The sequence below is a fragment of the Manacus candei genome, unplaced genomic scaffold (assembly GCF_025592945.1).
Source record: "Manacus candei isolate 608988 ecotype Guabito, Panama unplaced genomic scaffold, ASM2559294v1 h1tg000045l, whole genome shotgun sequence".
Taxonomy (NCBI): Eukaryota; Metazoa; Chordata; class Aves; order Passeriformes; family Pipridae; genus Manacus; species Manacus candei.
Genome location: NW_026138093.1, coordinates 281,709 through 299,890, shown reverse-complemented (window position 1 = coordinate 299,890; position 18,182 = coordinate 281,709). Strand labels below are relative to the sequence as shown.

At 52.8% G+C, this 18,182-nt stretch overlaps 2 protein-coding genes and 1 pseudogene across 2 annotated transcripts in view; 2 read left to right on the top strand and 1 right to left on the bottom strand.

Annotated features, from left to right (window-relative positions):
- Positions 1-18,182, bottom strand: part of LOC127474808 (uncharacterized) — a 1,366,245-nt pseudogene that overhangs the window by 1,166,264 nt on the left and 181,799 nt on the right.
- The window catches only part of LOC127474838 (zinc finger protein 345-like), a 70,791-nt gene that overhangs the window by 1,039 nt on the left and 51,570 nt on the right, over positions 1-18,182 (top strand). The window contains exons 2-3 of the mRNA XM_051796145.1: positions 859-937; positions 1,126-1,187. Coding sequence (XP_051652105.1) covers positions 886-937; positions 1,126-1,187 — 114 coding nt within the window. The 5' untranslated portion in view covers positions 859-885. The remainder of the gene's footprint in view (positions 1-858; positions 938-1,125; positions 1,188-18,182) is intronic.
- On the top strand, positions 1,436-2,944 carry LOC127474924 (zinc finger protein 436-like). Its single transcript, XM_051796252.1, has one exon. It carries the CDS (start codon positions 1,542-1,544, stop codon positions 2,214-2,216), a length of 675 nt encoding a protein of 224 aa, XP_051652212.1. The 5' UTR covers positions 1,436-1,541; the 3' UTR covers positions 2,217-2,944.

Genomic DNA, 18,182 nt, shown 5'->3' with positions numbered 1-18,182 from the left:
CTGTGGAGGGACCTTTTGTGTCTATTCCTGGTTGGTGATTCCTGCTGGGGACCCGAGGGAGCCTCTGCAATCCCATCCATGGGGCACAATCTCCTCTGCAGAGCTTGACTCCCTGCAGACTTTGCAGGGAAATCTGTGCTGGCAGCCTGAGTATGTCCCGATCCCCTGCGCTCCCCCCAGGATATTTGGGATGAGTTCCCCCTTCCAGAGCACCCACGGGATGGGGGGGGAGGTGCTTGTTTTCCTGGTGTTCCTGTTCCTGCTCCACCCCTGTCCCTGCCCTTCCTGCTGCTGTCGGGTGAGCGGAGCGGCCACGATGGGAAAGGGGCGAGAGAAGCGACCCAGGAGCCTGAAACTGGGGAGCGGAGAAGGGAAAACCTGGACAGTGGGGACATCTGGGATCCCTGAGACAACAGAGTGGAGAACCTGGAGAGGGGGAATATCTGGGAATGTGGGACCCGTAAGGCGAGAGTCAGAGGAAAAGGGACCCTTGGGACCCCCAACACTCCCAGCATCCCTAAGTAGGACCTCAGCATCCCAGAGAGGAGAGACCTTCTCAATTCCAGAGGGAAGAGATGAATGACGGGGAACATCTGGGAGAGATTTTTTTGGGCTAATCTTAATATTTTGGAGTATTTTTAGGTAAATTTCAACTTTTTGCAATTTGAGGGACTAAGGGTCTTCTTGCTATTTCTGAGTAATTTTTGTGTGAATCTTTGTGGTTTGGGTTTTTCTGGGCCGAATCTTGGTGTTTTGGAGGTTTTTATGGTCACAGGATGCCCGGTGAGTTCTAGAGATGGACTTGGGCAGGAGGAACCCACAAGCCAACACACTCAGCCCTTGTTTTCCCCCCATAAGGATTTGTCCTTCCCAAAGCTTGGGCGGATGGAGGAGGAGGCTGCGAGGAAGAGGAAGATGCCTTGGGCCCCCCAGGCAGGTGAGGAGGAAGTCAGTGTCCCTTTGGGCGGGTGTTGTGCTGGCTCTGTCAGCCCAGCATGGCCCCGGCTGCAGGACAACCCCGCTGGCGCCGCCGTCCTGCCGGGGCCGGAGTTGGGGGGATGTCCTTGGCCTTCCCTGTGGGCCGGAGGCAAATCCCCTGCCTGTCCTTCTTGCTTCCTGCCCCAGGCCCCGAGCTGAGGACGGAGAGCCCGGAGGACAAATCCCCCCGTGAGACCCTGGTGGGAGAGGTTGTTTTGAAGGGCTCCCCGGCGCAGGAAGGCAGCGGGGAGGAAAAGGGCCGGAGATCCCCCCGCAGGAGGGGCTCCAAAGCCAGCCCAGGGTGCTCTGAGGAGGAAAGAGCCAGCCTGTGCCGGGAAGGCGGCCGGAGCTTGAGGGGGAGCTCTGAGCTGGTGGTCCCTGAGCAGCCTCCCAGCAGGGAGAAGCCCTTCAGGTGTTTGGAATGTGGGAAGAGCTTTAGGAGCAGCACCAACCTCCTCACCCACCAGCACATCCACACTGGGGAACGGCCCTACAGGTGTGGGGAATGTGGGAAGAGCTTCACTGACAACTCCAACCTGATCCGACACCAGCGTATCCACACCATGGAACGGCCCCACACGTGTGGGGAATGTGGGAAGAGCTTCAGGCGAAAATCCCACCTCTTCACCCACCAGCGCATGCACACTGGGGAACGGCCCCACACGTGTGGAGAGTGTGGGAAGAGCTTCAATGACAGCTCTAACCTCCATGTGCACCGTCGCATTCACACCGGGGAACGGCCCTACAAGTGTGTTGAGTGTGGGGAAAGCTTCAGGATCAGCTCCAGCCTCCACACCCACCAGCTCATCCACACCGGGGAACGGCCCTACAAGTGCTTGGAATGTGGGAAGAGGTTTCAGACCAGCTCAGATCTCCTGAAGCACAAACCGACACACACAGGGGAGTGGGCCTTCCACTGCACTGACTGCGGGAAGGGCTTCAACCGGAACTCCACCCTTGTCACCCACCGGCGCATCCACACTGGAGAGAGGCCCTACAAGTGTGGGGAGTGTGGGAAGAGGTTTAAACGCAGCTCACATGTCATCCAGCACCAGCGGACACACACGGATGAGAGGCCCTTCCGCTGCACCGACTGCGGGAAGGGCTTCAACATGAACTCCAGCCTCATCACCCACCGGCGCATCCACACCGGGGAGAGGCCCTACAAGTGTGGGGAGTGTGGGAAGAGCTTCACCCAGAACTCTGCCTTGACCTCACACCAACGGACCCACCGGTAAGGGAAGCCCCGACTATGGGAAGAGCTTCGGTCGCTGCTTCCACCCTGAATGAAGCCCCTGATGGGGAGGCAACCCCTGGAGTCCAGTAACTGTCACTCCATCCCTTTCCACCACAAAGGGCCAGTCCCATTTCACAGGGGCACATTCTTCCAACCGAACCCTTCCTGGGGGGTGTGTCGAGATTCCTGCCTTGGCTGGGGACCTCCCAAGGTCCCTCCTGGAGGTTGAGAGCAGAGATCTCCCCCCGAGCGTTGGTCTGGGGGAGTTCCATCCATCTCTAATTAATAATCATTGCTTTTGTGCCAGCTTTAGTAGAATTGCTTCAACAATTGCTTTACTATAGAGCACTGTCCTATCTTATCCTGTACTCCTGGTAGTTTTAGTGTTTCTATTGTGCAGTAAATAATTCTTCTAAAAATCTGTGGTCTGATCATTTGTAATCCTAAATAATTCATTTCTATCAATAGATCTGATTTGCCATCATTAAAACCTGGGAAACAAAAGTGTTCAGTCCCACCTCTGTAATTTTTCTAAACTGCAACTGTTGTCATAAAGCAAGGCTGAGATTGGATCCAGCAGCCCCCAGCACCCCACAGTAAGTTGGGAGGTCAGGGGGGCTAGCCCCCTTTTGCAAACCCCCTTGTGCCCAAAGACCTCCATGGGACTGTTGGACCCACCAGACCACCCCCCCTTTTCCACACTTCTCCCTGTTCCTTCCACCTTTTCATGGTCCCCTCATCCTCAGCCCCCCCTTTTATCAGTTTAGGGGTCCTAACCCCTACTTTTTCCCCCCTCTCTCACCACTTCCATATCATCCCTCTAATTCCCCAGCCCTCTCATGCTCAGTTTGGGGTCCCACCACCCCTTTTGTCCCCTCTGACCCCCTTTTTCCCACTGACCATCCCCTTCCCACCCCCCGCTCACCCGAGAACTGCTCGCCTGGAGCCAGGGGGGCTCCCAGCACCACCAGTGCCCAGAGAAGTCCCCCCAGAGAAGGGGTTGGGTGGAGTCCTGGGTGGGCTTTGAGTGGGTTTGAGCATTACTGGGGGGCTATGTGGAGGTTTTGGGGAGTTCCCAGCACCTTTTGAGGTGAACGGGGTGCTTTATTGAGGGGCAGGTGCCCTCCCAAAGCCCCTCCAGAGCAGGTTGACACAGGGGGAACACAGGGGAATTCCCCACTCCAGATCCATCCTGGGGCCAGTTCTACCCCCCCCCAAACTCGGCTCCACCCCTTGGGATTCCCCCAAGCCCCTCCTGCACTGCCCTTCAATAACTGGGACTGGGGAGAACTGGGAAGCTTTCCTGGGATCAGGAGTGGCAGCAGGTGAGGGGGGGACACACGACCCCCCAAAATCCTCACAGGGACAGGGGGGTCCAGGCTGGGCCCGAGGCCCCGGGGAGGGGCTGCGGCCGCCGCCGGCTCAGGAGCTCTGTGGGGAGAGAAAAGGGGGTGACAGCGGGGTGGGGGGTCCCCGGGGGGGCACAGACGCTCTGGGGGGACACACGACCCCCTGGGACCCCCCTCACCTTCTGGCGCAGGTAGAAGCCGAGCCCCAGCGCCAGGGAGACGAAGGCCAAGAGGAAGCCCCCGGCCCCTCCTTGGCAGCAATTGCTCAGGCTGATGGAGCCCGGCAGGGCCGGGGCCGCCGGCGGTGTCCGATCCCGGCAGGAAGCGGGGAGGGCCCGGCGGGGTCTGAGAGAAATAAATCAAGGCAGAGCTCTCTCTTTATTTTACCCTCTGGGCAGTGACCATCAAGACCTGTCCCTGCTTCACAGCAGAAGCTCCACACACCTCAACAAAGTCTGTGGAAGAATCTGCTCTAGGAAAGTTGGCCCTGGGCTTTTATGCTTATCCAGTGATGGATCTCCAGTCACATATTCCCAGGCCAGTGAGCAGCTGATCTGTCAAACTCTGCTTCCAAAAGCAGGATGTGTGTTGGAAGGTTGGGGAACCAGGCTGGGTTTGGCACAATTTAACACTAAACCAACCCCTTGGCACCAGCAGTAACTCCCCACAGAGTGCTTGCAGTGCCTGCATTCTCCCATCAGATTCTTTTCCAGGTAGAACATCCTGTTACAAGGGGTCTGTTACTACCCACCCCAGAAAGGGGGGGGTAACAAGGTTCTTATTAATAAATCCCTTGGGATGGATTAGAGTGAAATGAAACTAAATAATCAGTGTTTGAAAACATATACATGTAGGGTTTATTTTAGAACATTTTTTTTCAAAGGTGAACAGGTATGTTGCCATTTTGGGTGTTATCATCTCTATCTCTCATCTACAGCAATATGGCATAAAGAGAACCTTTAGGGAAAATGCATAAGGGAGAGAAAGGAAAGGCAGGATAAGGGTGAGGGAGAGTAAGGGAAGAAAAGCTGAGAATGGAAAGATGTCAATAGTCACCGCCCACGGGGTCCAGAGATGGAACTTGGGAGTTGCAGCTTCCATGTCTGTCAGTTGAAGTGGTGGCCTTGATCCATTGGAGGTGGGAGAGGGAAGCCCCCACACTCCAAGAAGTTATGAGTTATTATATCCATGGATGGTGACCTGGGCCATGCCACGAACCCCCAACATCTCCTGGGCCTGCGCAGAGTTCCCGTGAGGGGCCTGGGAAAAGGGTTTTTCCTACCTTTCAGGATTGGCAGAGGGGGGATGGGCTTTGATGGGCCATCAGAGGTCTAATGCAAAAGTCCTGCAGCTGTATTTTATGCCATCCTTTAGCATAGTAGTTTACACAGACCTAACCTTATTACCCCATTTGATATCAAGCTTTCTAAATTCCTTTAGCATGTTTAGATTTCTTTTCAAGGTAGAATTGTAGAAAAATACCTATATTGAACACCATCACACCCTAGGCTTGGACAACAAGATCCCACAAGAGACAAAGCAACCTTCAAGCCCAGAATTTTGGAAGCACTTCAAGGACTGTACGTGCAGTGAAGAAGATAAAGATGAGGAAGAAGGGGTCCCAAAGACCCCAAACCCAACTCCCCAAGGGGTGTGTCAGGGGCAGAACTGGGCAGAACCGGGGGGTGGAGAGTTCTGGCTTTGGACAGACCATCTTCTAAAACTGTAGAACCATTGCCTGGGAGGGCGCGTCGTGTGTGTTCCCCTGGGCCTGTGGGCCTGATTAAAGGACCTGCTCTTTTGAGCTGATCTCAGACACTGAATTGGCCTGGAGTTTTATCTCTTGAGGTCACAGGATTAACTAACTAGGTGGCTTTTGCTAAATGCAGATCCCAAGGTTTGAAGGTCTCACTGCCCATTGCTTTCAAGGTGGTTTTGAACAGTCCACTCTACCATTCCACTTTCCCAGAGGCTGGTGCCTGACAGGGAATATGATCCATCCACTCCATGCCGAGCTCTCTGGTCCAGGTGTGCACAAGGTTGTTTTGGAAAAGAGTCCTGCTGTCCAACTCCAGTGTTTCTGGAGGGCCGTGTCTCCACAGGACTTGCTTTTCCAGGCCCAGGATGGTGTTCTGGGCAGTGCTGGGAGGCACAGGGTGTGTCTCCTGCCATCCAGGGGTTGTGTCCACCATTGTCAGCACGTAGAGCTTGCCTGGGTGGGTTTGGGGAGTGTGCTGGGATCAATCTGCCAGGCCTGCCCACATCTCTACTTCAGCCATCATCCCCCACCCCACAGGGGCTTTACCCTCTTGGCCTCTTTGATGGCAGCACATTTGTGAGGAGCAGTCAATCACTTCCTACTAGAGAAGTCCATTCCCCTTTCATCCAGGTAGGTTCTTCTAACACAGCCCTTCTTGGGGTAGATGTGTGGAGATTCCTGCCTTGGCTGGGGATGCCCTCCAAGGACACTCCTCAAGGTTGAGCAAAAGAAATCTCCCCATGAACATTGGTCTGGGTGAGTTACATCAGATCTCTACTTAATAATTATTTCTTTTGGCTAGCTTTAATATAATTGTTTCAAAAATTGCTTCAATATAGTGCACTGTCCTATCTTATACTGTACTACTTCTAGTTTTAGCCTTTACACAGTGTAGCAAAAAAATTCTGATTAAGATCTTTTGTCTGATCATTTGTACGAATAAATGATTCATTTTATATAAATATTCTAATTTGGCCAATCATTGAAATCTGTGGGACGGAAGTGGTTCAATCCCACTTCTCTAATTCCTTAAATGTAATTTGTTGACAAAATATGAGACAAAGATTGGATCCCTTATTCCTTGAGGCTCCACAGTGGGACAATGGCTCCTTGATTCCATGAGGTTGCACTTTTTCCCAGCGTTCTTGGGCTCCATAAGGCCCTGCAGTGTGACAATGGCCCACTTATTCCATCATTTTCCCCAGTGTCACAATTGTCCCTTTGACTCCAGAAGGCCTTGCAGAATCAGAATGGCCCCTGGATTCTGTGAGGTTCCCCAGTGTCACAATGGACCCTTGATTCCATGAGATTCCACAATGTCCCATTGGTTCCCTTTGGTTCCAGAAGGTTCTGAGATGTCACACTGGTCCCTTGATTCCCTGATGTTCCACAAAGTCCCGGGATCCTTTTGATTCCATGAGGTTCCACAGTGTCCCGTGTTCCCTTTGGTTCCAGGAGGCCCCAGTGTATTCCAATGGCCCCTGGATTCCATGAGATTCCACAGTGTCCTGGGGCTCCCTTGTCTCCCTCAGTTTTGGCAGTGTCCCGGGGTCCCTTTGTTCCCAGGAGGTTCCTTTGTTTCCATCAGGCCCTGCCACGTTCCAGACTCCCTTTGGTTCCATGAGGTGCTGCAGGGTCACAATGTCCCCTTTATTCCATGAGGTTCCACCATGTCCCAGAGTTCCTTTGGTTCCATGGGATTCCACAGGGCCAAAACTCCCTGCTTCTTATCCTTACAACATTTGGGGGCCCATTCTATCCCTGCCTGGGATGGAGCACATTGTGTTTCTGCAGGAATGGATCCATGGCCATCCTGCCACTGCACCAATTGAATGCTGCACAAACGTCACTGCAGGCCCGACCCTGGATGCAGGAACAGTCTGGGAACTCCAGGCCTGCTCCCATTCAGCAGAGCCAGTCGGGGTCCCAAAGAGCACAAGTGATTGACTGCAACCCCTGCAGTTCTCTGGCATTGCTGGGGACAAATGCATGAACTGCCAGGAGCTCTGCAGAGCCCTGACAGTGCCACTGCAATCCCAAGCTGCATTGCCCGGGGCAACCCTCAGCACAGCCAAGGCCACAACCCTTCCTGAAAGGTGTCCCTTCTGGGCAGGGCCAGGGGGACAAACCCCTCCATCTGTCCCTGCACATGTTGTGTCCAATTCTCATCCCCCACTTAGGGACAAAGTCAGGCTAAATTTTATACCTCATTAACCAGGGCTGTGCAAAGTGCTGTGGGTGGTACTGTGGTCAAACCTGTCAAACAGGACAGGCTGTGGAGATCATTTGCACGGCACGGCCAGGGGCCTGTCTTCAGCATCCTCCTGTTTACCATGACCAGCTTTTTCACCCCCTTTTCCTTCTGTTTTCTCATGGTTGTTCCTCCACAAACCGTCGTGATCCCACCCTCTCCTTTCCTTTGTTTCTTTCCTTCAGATCCCATGACAAGTCTTCCTCAGTCCTCAAATGTGCTTTCTTGTTGCCCATCATCAGTCTTAGACCCTGAGCATAAAAACCCCACCCACATTTGTGAGGTCATCCTGGGAGGCTCTGCCATTGACCCACCTGGTGAAGCCTTCACACAGATATTTTGGAAGTGTCTTTCAATTATTTTTTTTACCTTTGGGGCTTAGGAGGGTTTCTCCAAAAACATGGCAATTCATGTCCTAGATATGGCAATTCTTTGGAGAAGGAGGTTGGGACTCAAAGAATCCCAGAATAGTTTGGTTTGGAAGGGAGATAAAAGGTCATCTTGTCCAAGGTGCTCGACATGGACAGTGATATCTTCCACTAGTTCAGGTTAATCACAGTCCCTGACCTTGGACAAATCCAAGGATGGGACATCCAGTTTTCTAGAAACTTGCTACAGTTCTCGCCACCCTCATTGTTAAATATTTCTTCCTATTATAAATACAAGAGTCCAGTCTTTCAGTTCAAAGACATTGCCATGTGTTCTGCCAATACAGGCCTTGGTAAAATGTATCCCTGTGATTTCCTTAGACTATGAGCACCATGTGTTCATCTGTAACACCTTGGAGAGTACCCAGGGATCTCCCAAGAAAAGATTTGGAGGTCTCAATCCCATGATCACTCTGTAGGGACCTGGGAGCTCTGGGCTCCATGGTGTCGAGACTGAGGACAGTGCAGGGGTAGCCAGAGAGGCCTTGAAGGGTGGTTTCAGAGATGAAGGATCCTTTTGTCATAGCAGGAAACAGCATGAGAAATAAAGAAACAATGCCAAGTCAGTTGGAGAGGTCCAGACTGGAAACAAGGAGAAAGAAATTTCACTCCAAGGCCAATGCTGTGGTGCAACACATCACCCAGATGGAGTCTGGATGAGCCCAAGGCTTTGTGTGTGCAGGAAGAGCCAGGGAGGACGCAGAGATGTCAGTGCAGGAAGGTGCCAGCCAGGTGGGGCAGCCGGGGGGATGACGACAGCCTGCAGGGAAAGGGGCAGGGCATGGACACCGTAGGACAGCCTGGGCTGGAGAGGAGACAGGGATGGGGAGAAGCTGAAAGGCCCTGACAGAGCCACCTTCTGCAGGCCTTTGGCCATGGCTGCTGTCTGTGCCCCTGATGCCAGGAGGAGGGGAGTGCCCCTTGCAGCCCTGGGGCCTCATGGCCTCCTTGTCCCTGCTCAGCAGCCTGGCAGGTGCCACCCCATGGTCCTGCCCTTGGCATTGCACATCCCACATCCCAGTGCCCCAGGAAGAGCCCTGAGGAATGAGGCAGGGACAGGATCTGCCTTCCCAGGGGCTGGGCTCAGGGCTTGGCCCGTTGGATTAATGAAACACATCCAGGTTTTCTCAGCATCAGAGCCACCTTTCCCTTGCTTGTCCATCCTTGTCATCACTGCAATTTTCTGTTCCAACTGGAATCTGGGGACACTTTCACAGTCGTGTCCCTCATTGAGACCCAGTAACAGTACAAGAAACTTCAGTATTTCAAACTCATTTTGACTTCTTGAAAAGTTGTTTGAACTTACTTTCAGGGACTGAGTCTCATGTAAACAACACGAACTCCCTCTGGGGGTCATTAAAGACCTGGAGCTGTTGCTGTGCTGCTGAGCTGGGCCGGGCTCCTGGCACACAGGGAGCTCCTGGCAAGCAAGAAGAGCTTCAAAGAGACAGCTCTGCTGGTGAGCAGCTCCTCTGCACAGCCCAGCAGGGCAGAGGGCACTGCCTGCAGCACCCAGGGCACAGGAGAGAAGGCAGAGAGATGAGAGGCAGCCTGGGCTGGGAGGTGACTGAGCTCTCACTACAGGAGAAACCTCCCCAGGATTTGAAGGAAGAATTCTCTGGCTGTAGCAAAGTTCAGCTTCTCTTCCTGGAGGCATCTCCTAAAGCTGGCACATCCCACAGCTTCCAGGATCTTTCAGCAGGACTCTCCCAGTTGCTGCAGTGCAGGGGAAGAGGCCATATGGCAGAGCAGGGCAGGAGCTGCAGGCAGCAAGGGCAGAGAGGAGAAGGGAGCAGGAGGTTCAAGGGATCCTGGGGTGGGAGGACAGGGCAGAGCTGCTCAGGGCAGGAACCTTGCCAGCCCTTTGCCACGGTCAGGCTGTGGCTGCAGAGCAGTGCAGGTGAGTTCCTGCAAGTGCCTCTGCCAGCTGCCAAATGGCAGCAGTGGCAGGAGCTGTCAGGATGGCTCTGCTGGATTTGCTGGGGTGCAGCAGGAGAAGCTGCTGCAGAGCAGGACTTGCTGCTGCCCCATCAGAGGCCCAGGGCCAGAAGGTTCCCTGTGCCAGGGCTGGCTGTGGGGTGGGAAGGTGGGGGTGCAGCCAGGGGTGCCCAGGGCTGTGGTGCAGAGCAGGGTCCTGCCCCCAGGGCTCTGTGTGCTGGGCAGGGACTCTGCTGCCTGCCAGGCTCAGCTCTCAGCCTGGCCAAGGAGCTGCCACGGGGCTGGGGGAGAAGGGCTGTGGGGAAGGAACAACTCCTGGGAGGGCAGAGCAGGGCAGAGTCCTTCTGATCTCCAAAGTGGGCTGCAGGGATGAGGGCTGGTCACAGCTCCAGATCAAAGCAGGAAATTTCCCAGAAGGTATTTGCAAGAGGCACAGACAGGCAGGGGGTACTTTAACGAGAATGAACCAGTTCTTTCAGTGTTATACTCTGGGTTGTCTGGGTGCTGACTGCAACAGAGAAATTAATCTCTGAGCACAGGAGGAGACACTTAAATTTGAACTCTGTTAGATTAGAGGACATTGAACCTGAGAGTATTAGACATCAAAACTGTCTTATAGACGCATCAGTGTCACTTTTCCAGCCTCCTCAGGGTTGCTCTGACATTGCCATCAGAGCCTGCCCAGCCAGAGATGCCCCTGGGCAGTGCCCTGTGCTGCTGGGAGGGCTCTGCAGGGCAGAACTGAGCCCCCAGGGCTGGGATGGGCTCTGGCAGCACTGGCAGGGTCCAGCCCTGGGCCCAGGGAAGCAGCTGCTGGCAGGGACAGCTCCAGGCAGCAGAGCCCTGGGCAGGGAGTGGGGGGCAAGTGCCCCCAAGGCCTGGGGGAGGGGGTGTTCAGGCAGCTCTGGGGGCCCTTCCCTGCAGCTCTGCTGGGCACTGTGTGCTGGGCCATAGAAATGAGGATTCCTGCAGTGGAAAAGAACCTTCCCCAGGTGTGATGGTAAAAATAGAAAACACAGGTACAATTATTCTAACTACAGACTAAGCTTCTGCTCTGCAGCCCCAGCTCTTCTGAGTCATGGGTGCAGAGATGGAACTTTTGTATTCAAGGTCTCTTACATCTGACATTCCTTGTGTGTGTGAGAGTTTTACCAAAAAATTCCATTTCCTCCTGGAACAGAGCAAAACTGACTCCTTGGCAGTGCATTTGGTGACATTTGACACATTGATTTCTTTTAGAAATGGAGTTGTTTTTTCACAGAGGTCTGCCTGAACTGTTCCCTGTCCTTTCCTTTTTTGAACAGACCCTGTGCTAAGAAGCAGCAAATGTCCAACAGCAGCTCCATGCCCCAGTTCCTCCTCCTGGCATTCTCAGACAGGCGGGAGCTGCAGCTCCTGCACTTCTGGCTCTTCCTGGCCATCTCCCTGGCTGCCCTCCTGGCCAACGGCCTCATCCTCAGCGCCGTAGCCTGTGACCACCACCTGCACACCCCCATGGGCTTCTTCCTGCTCAACCTCTCCCTCACAGACCTGGGCTGCATCTGCACCACTGTCCCCAAAGCCATGCACAATTCCCTCCAGAACAACACAACCATCTCCTACATGGGATGTGCTGCACAGCTCTTTTTCTTTTTCCTCTTCATCTTAGCAGAGTTTTATCTCCTCACCATCATGTGCTACGACCGCTACGTTGCCATCTGCAAACCCCTGCACTACGGGACCCTCCTGGGCAGCAGAGCTTGTGCCCACATGGCAGCAGCTGCCTGGGCCACTGGCTTTCTCAATGCTCTGCTGCACACAGCCAGTACATTTTCCCTGCCCCTGTGCCAGGGCAATGCCCTGGGCCAGTTCTTCTGTGAAATCCCACACATCCTCAAGCTCTCCTGCTCACACTCAGGCTACCTCAGGGAACTTGGGCTTATTGGGGTTACTGCCAGTTTATCATTTAGTTGTTTCCTTTTCATTGTTTTCTCCTATGTGCAGATCTTCAGGGCTGTGCTGAGGATCCCCTCTCAGCAGGGACGGCACAAAGCCTTTTCCACGTGCCTCCCTCACCTGGCCGTGGTCTCCCTGTTCCTCACTACTGCCACATTTGCCTACCTGAAGCCCCCCTCCATCTCCTCCCCATCCCTTGACCTGGTGGTGTCAGTTCTGTACTCGGTGGTGCCTCCATCACTGAACCCCCTCATCTACAGCCTCAGGAACCAGGAGCTCAGGGATGCCATAAGGAAAATGATGACTACATGTTTTTTGAGAAGCAATAAACTCCATCTTTTCTTCTGCAGAACACTCATTGTATAACTCATTTTGGGCCCAGCCTGCCTTCTAAAGCTTTTAATGGGGGGGTGTGGGGGGGGATTTTCCTGTTTTTTTACTTCTGTTGATGTCATTAAGACTGAAATTTTGTTCGTCATCCCATATAGAATTCACTGTCTATCTCTCTTTTCTTTTTGACCCACAAAATATACAAATCAGGAATCATGCTTTGTGTGCATTTAAACAAAATAAAAGTTTGTGCAGAAAGATATTTGTCAAATATCCTCCCTGTGTTAGTTTGTACATGAGGAATCACAACCTCTGAGTGTAAGAAAGGATACAAATTCTTTTTTCCAGATTCTTCCTCACGACCTCCCCTGAAGCTGGAGGACATTTGCAGATGTAGAGAGGAAAAGAGTCCCAGCACTGCCAGGGAGCACCAGCACTGGGTCTGTTCAGAGCTGCTCTCTTTGCACTCCCACCCTCTCCTTTCCTGTCCGTGCCCAAGGCCTGAGTGCTCTGGCAGCTCAGTCACTGTCCTGCTGTGGGTCAGGCCTGTGAGCACAGGCAGGGACAGGCCCTGGGCACTGCTGGGACAGGGCTGGGCTCCACAACAGCAGTTCCAGCAGCAAAGGGGTTCCCCTCCAGGCACTTCCTGAAGGCTGAGGTTTTTTCCCAACACTGGTATGGAGAAGAAGTCCCTGGATTCCTTTTGTTCCATGAGGTCCCCAGTGTCATAATGGCCTCTTGATTCCATGAAATTCCACAGTGGCCCAGGGTTTCTTTGTTTCCAAGAGGCCCTGCAGTGCCACAATGGCCTCCTGATTCCATGGGTTTCTGCAGTATCACAATGGCCCCTTTATTTCAGGATGTTGCCCACTGTCCCTGGGTTCCTTTGGCTCCATGGGACCCTGGAGTGTCCCAGTGGCCTCCTGATTCCAAGGGTTTCCCCAATGTCACAATGGCCCCGTAATTCCATGAGGTTCTACAGTTTGACAGTGGCTCCTTGATTCCATGAGATTGCACCGTGTTATCACAAAGCTGAGCCCATCCTGATGAAAGTTCTGAGGAGGTTAGGAGGAACTGGGACAAAAGGGAAGGAAAACTGGGGAAAGAAAGAGGGGCTTGACCAACAGAGAGGAAGGATTTTGATGAGTTAAAACCAGGTTCAGGTAATGCTGAGGGTGCTGAAACACTGACTGTGCAAACACTCCTGGTAGGCCTTCACTCTCTTTGTAACCTGAAGCCCCAACACTACCTAAAAGTGCTGCCCCTCCCATGGAAAGGAATCCACTGCTCTAATTCAAAGCCAGAAAAAACCCAATCCCAGAACTCCAGACTCTTATTTGTACTCCAGTGCCCACCCCAATCCCAAACCTGTATTACCAGTATGTAAAGCCAAGCTTTAATCCTAACCCAGCCTAAAAAGCTCTTCCTCTAATCATGAACTGCCAGCAGAACAACAAACCTCCCAAAGTTCTGCCTAATCCCCTAATCCTGAGCTCTAAACCCCAAGCCCTGACCATTCAGCACCCCCACAGCCCTTGGGAGCAGGGCAAGGACCTGGAGGGCCCAGAGCAGGCCCAGGGGGTTGGCAGAGGAATGGGAGGTGACCTGGATCTGCTCAGCTCTGCAGTGACCCCCAGGAGAAGGGCCTGGGCTCTGGGAGGGATGTCCTGTGGCACAGGGGCTCAGGATCCAAGTTCAGAAGGCCAAGTGCACATGGCAACAGCCAGAGCTGGTGCAGAGACATCAGGGAGGGTCTAGAAATGCTGCTGGGAGGGGGTGGGAAAGCAGGAGGGGTGTGTGCAGCCTGCAAGGCCAGAGCAGCAGCAGGGCCAGGGCAGGACAGCCTGCAGGAGAGATGGCCAAGGGCTCTGGCAGGGCTGCAAGGCCCAAAGGCACCCAGGCCTTTGTCCCCTTGCCTCTGGCAGCTGCCTCTGCGACTCGGGCCACCACAAGCAACTTGCCTGGCAGGTTCTGCCCTTGGTTTCTGCCTCGCCCCTCCCTCAGGAGCCTGGCAGGGGTTGCCCAGTTTTGGGCCTTTGTTGTTCCTCCCCCTCCCATCCCAGTGCCCCCCAAACAGCCCTGAGCCAGCCGGGAGGGACAGGATCTGCTGGGCCAGGGCCTGGGGCTCAGGCCTTGGCCTTTGTGCTCCACAAAACCAAGGCAGGCTTTGCTCAGCATTGCAGGGGCCTGCCCAGAGCCTTTGTCTGCCTGCACTCCTGGCCTCCAAGGAGCTGCTCCAAGGAGTCCCTGGGGAGGCTTTGGCAGTGCCTGCCCTCAGTGGGGCCCAGCAATGCTTCAAGGCACTTGCAGTTTGGCTTCTGACTTCTTCAGCAGCTGCTTCAATCTTCTCTCAGTACCTCAGGATCATGGGCTGAGCTGCAAACACACCGTGGGGCTCATTAAATTCCAGAAATCCCTCAGGATCTCTTTGTCTTCCTTTAATTGTCTTCAAGGCAATTTCAAAACAAGTCTTCAAAGTTTTTTCTTTTTTTTGGTTTAATTCAATGATGGATAATTTTTAGTTCAGAGGAGAGGTGATAGAGGTGTTCTCTAAGTGATCTTGATGCTGAGTGTCTTCTCAGGAGATCCACACCGACCCTGGATGATCAGCCTTGCTCCTCACCCCCCAACCTCACCAGTTCTGACATGGCCCATCTTGGACTGACAGCTGATGCAAATTCAAACACACTGTGGGACCCATTAAAACACTGAAAAACAAATTATTTTTCTTTCTTTAATTGTTTTAAAGTCTTCAAGACATCAACAATTAATTAGAGTTGTTATGTAGTTTAGCTAAGGAGGAAGATTTTAAAGTGGAAGTCATGAAAAATATATTTTTTGATGAAACGGAATGATTTATACAGAGCCTTGGGATGTAAGAGGGTCAGGACGCAAAAAATTTGGATTCAAAGACAAGGGGGGAAAAGACATTAGTATCACTCATCATTGACCAATCAAATAATTATCAAGTGATTCAGTAGCATTTGGTGCAATTTTAACAGTGACTGAATTATAGATTCACAAGAACAACATTCCCACCACTGTCAATTCACACCCACACCCAGGCAGAGATGTGTGCACACATCAATAGCTGGGTGTGGAAAGGTCCCTCTCCCAAATTCTCCTGGTTGTCAGGGAAACACTGCCACAAATCCCTTTGTGTTTCCCACCAGACAAGGGTCACAGCTGGAGGAGTGTTTGTTGAGAGGGATCAGAATTGTCCTGGGCATCAGGGACGGTCTTTGGAGTGTTGCAAACTGGAGGGTTCCCGAGCTGGGAGAGACTGCCAGAGGTGTCCCACTGAGAGGGAGGTGCTGGGGAGCTGCCAGGGCCTCCCTCAGCCCCGCTGGTTGTGGGCTCCCAAGGGGACTGGCTTTAGTTATCTGCTGAATTTCCCTCCTGGTGTCAGGAATGACTGGAGTTTCCAAACTGTTTGGGAATTGGATCCAAACTGTTCCATTTGGGTTATGATTCAGTCAGGGAATGTTCCAAGGTTTTCAGGGGATGACTGATTATCCTGTGTTCCCCAGCTCTTACACCCATCCCAGTCAGCTGGATGGTTCATTGACAATGTGTCCCGAGGGGCAGCACCTCCGATGCCATAGAAACCCCTCCCCTGGATTAGGAAACCTTTGGAATTCAGGAGGTGTTCCAGTGGAGCATGAAAATGAACAGCAATTTTCCTAAAGCCCAGCCCCAAGCAGAACAAAGCCAGGCCCCATCAGTGTCAGAGCAAAGGTCCCCCATGGCTGTGTCCCTGTGGCCGCTGAGGCGGCAGCGCAGGCCCGAGGCGGTGCCGGGTCCCGGTGCAGCCGGGGCAGAGCGGCGGCTGCGCGAGCGGCAACCCCGGCGGTGAGTGCGGCAGCCCCGTGGGAGCGGCGGCTCCGGGCACAGACGCCGGCGGCAGCCGCTGTGGCTCCTGGAACCCAGTGGCCATTGGGACACTGCAGGGCCTGCTGGAATCCAGGGGCCGCTGGGACACTGGGGAGCCTCTTGGAGCCAAGGGAACCCTGGGATGTTCTGGAACATCCTGGAATCAAGGGACCATTGTGACACTGCAGGGCCTCATGGAACCAATGGAATCCTGGGACATAGTGGAAACTCATGAAATCATCAAGGCCATTGTGACACTCCAGAACCTCATGGAATCAAGGGTCTGTTGTGACACTGAGGGACCTCATGGAACAAAAGGAACCCTGAGAGGTTTTGGAACGTCATAGAATCAAGGGGCCATTTCTGGCAGGATGCTCTGCTCTGATAATACCTAAAAAATGGTCAGAGAATGCAAACAATGCACACTCTCTGTGATGAGTTACTGCTGGTGCCAAGGTGCTGTTTTTAATGTTGAATTATGCTAACCCCAGAATGCTTCATGAAACTTCAAACACACATCCTGCTTTCTGAAGCAGGATTTGACAGATAAGCTACTCCCTGGGCTGCAAATATGTCTGGCAGTCAAACGCTTGATAACTATAAAAGCCTTGTCCAACTTTCCTCTGGCAGATTCTTCCACAGACTTCCTTGAAGTGTGTGGAGCTTCTGCCATGAAGCAGGGACAGCTCCTCATGGTCACTGCCCAGGGGTTAAGTGAAAGAGAGGGAACTACCCCTTGTCGCTGTGGGGTGAGTTACCTCAATCTCTGCATCAGGATTGTTTCTTTTTGCTGGCTTTGATCCAATTGCTTTAATAGAATGACTTTGATAGACTGCACTGTCCTATCTTACACTATACTGCTAGGAGGTTTTGGCTTTTACACTGTGCAGGAAATTATTCTGTTTAGTGTTTTTTGTCTGTTCACTTGTCTGATCAATTTTCTGTTCATTTGTCATAATAAACAATTCATTTTATAGGAATATTTCTGATTTGCCATCACTAAAACCTGCAGGACAAAGTGATTTAATCACAGCTCTATACTTCCTCAATTGAAATCAAATTCTGAGCTTAAGATTGGATCCAGCCACAGCCAGGCTCCTCTCTGAGAAGGAATTTAGAAAGCAAGGGGGTCCTTTCTGCCCCTCGTAGCTCAACGAGACGGCTTCTACCATCAACTTTGTCTAAGCCTTCCACCCCCCAGCCCCAAGCTGTGACACATGGGCATGTCTTGTCCATGCAGTGCAAACATGGACTCCTGAGCTGGTCATTTGCTGTCCCTCCTTGGAGGGAAGAACAAGCCCAATGGCCTGGGGTGAGAGGCCAGTGCTGGGAGCGGCGCTGGCTGTGCCAGGGCACTGCTGGGTGCCCCCACCCTGAGCACTCCCCCCCTTGTGCTGGTCACTGCTGTTTTCCTCTGCAGGGTGTTGTGTTGGGCACATCCTGGAGAGCAAAGTGGAAAGCAGAGTGAAGCTTTGAGGCCCTGGCCTGAGGAGATGCCCCTGCAGGATGGCAGTGCTGCTGCAGAGGTCAGCTCTGTGCCAGCAGTGCCCGTGGCTGTCCCTGCCTGCAGTCCCTGGACAGTCCTGCAGCAGGACTGGCACCGACTGCCAGAGCACTGAGGCCTCCAACAACACAGGGCTCTGCAGGACAGTGTGGAAGGGAAGGGAGAGGAGGCCAGGCAGGAGAAGGGCTGCTGCTCCCTGGCAGTGCTGCTCTGCTGGGACTCTTTTCCGGCCCAGCTCTGCACAGAGGCACCGACCCTGCAGCTGCAGAGAAGTCAGAGAGGAAAGATGTCAGGCAAACAAGTCAATGCAGAGCTCTTTATTTGGTTTAAGCACACAGTGAGTACATTTCCCAATTTGTACAGCCTCTGGGCCAGGCTAGAAAGGCAAACAATGAATTAAAAATGGTCTTTATATATATATAAATATATTAACATTTTATATATATATATATATACATCTTTATATATGTATAAAGATTTTTTGATGTGAACAAATTCTCACAAAAATAACACCCCTACCAGGAGTAAAAAATAGAGAAAATATGGTGGGCCTTTAATAGAGTCCATAACAGGATTGGCCTTTAATGAGAAAGATAACAT

Coding starts and splice junctions, on each gene's coding strand:
- LOC127474924 (XM_051796252.1), top strand. CDS start 1,542: ATGGAACGGCCCCACACGTGTGGGGAATGTGGGAAGAGCTTCAGGCGA.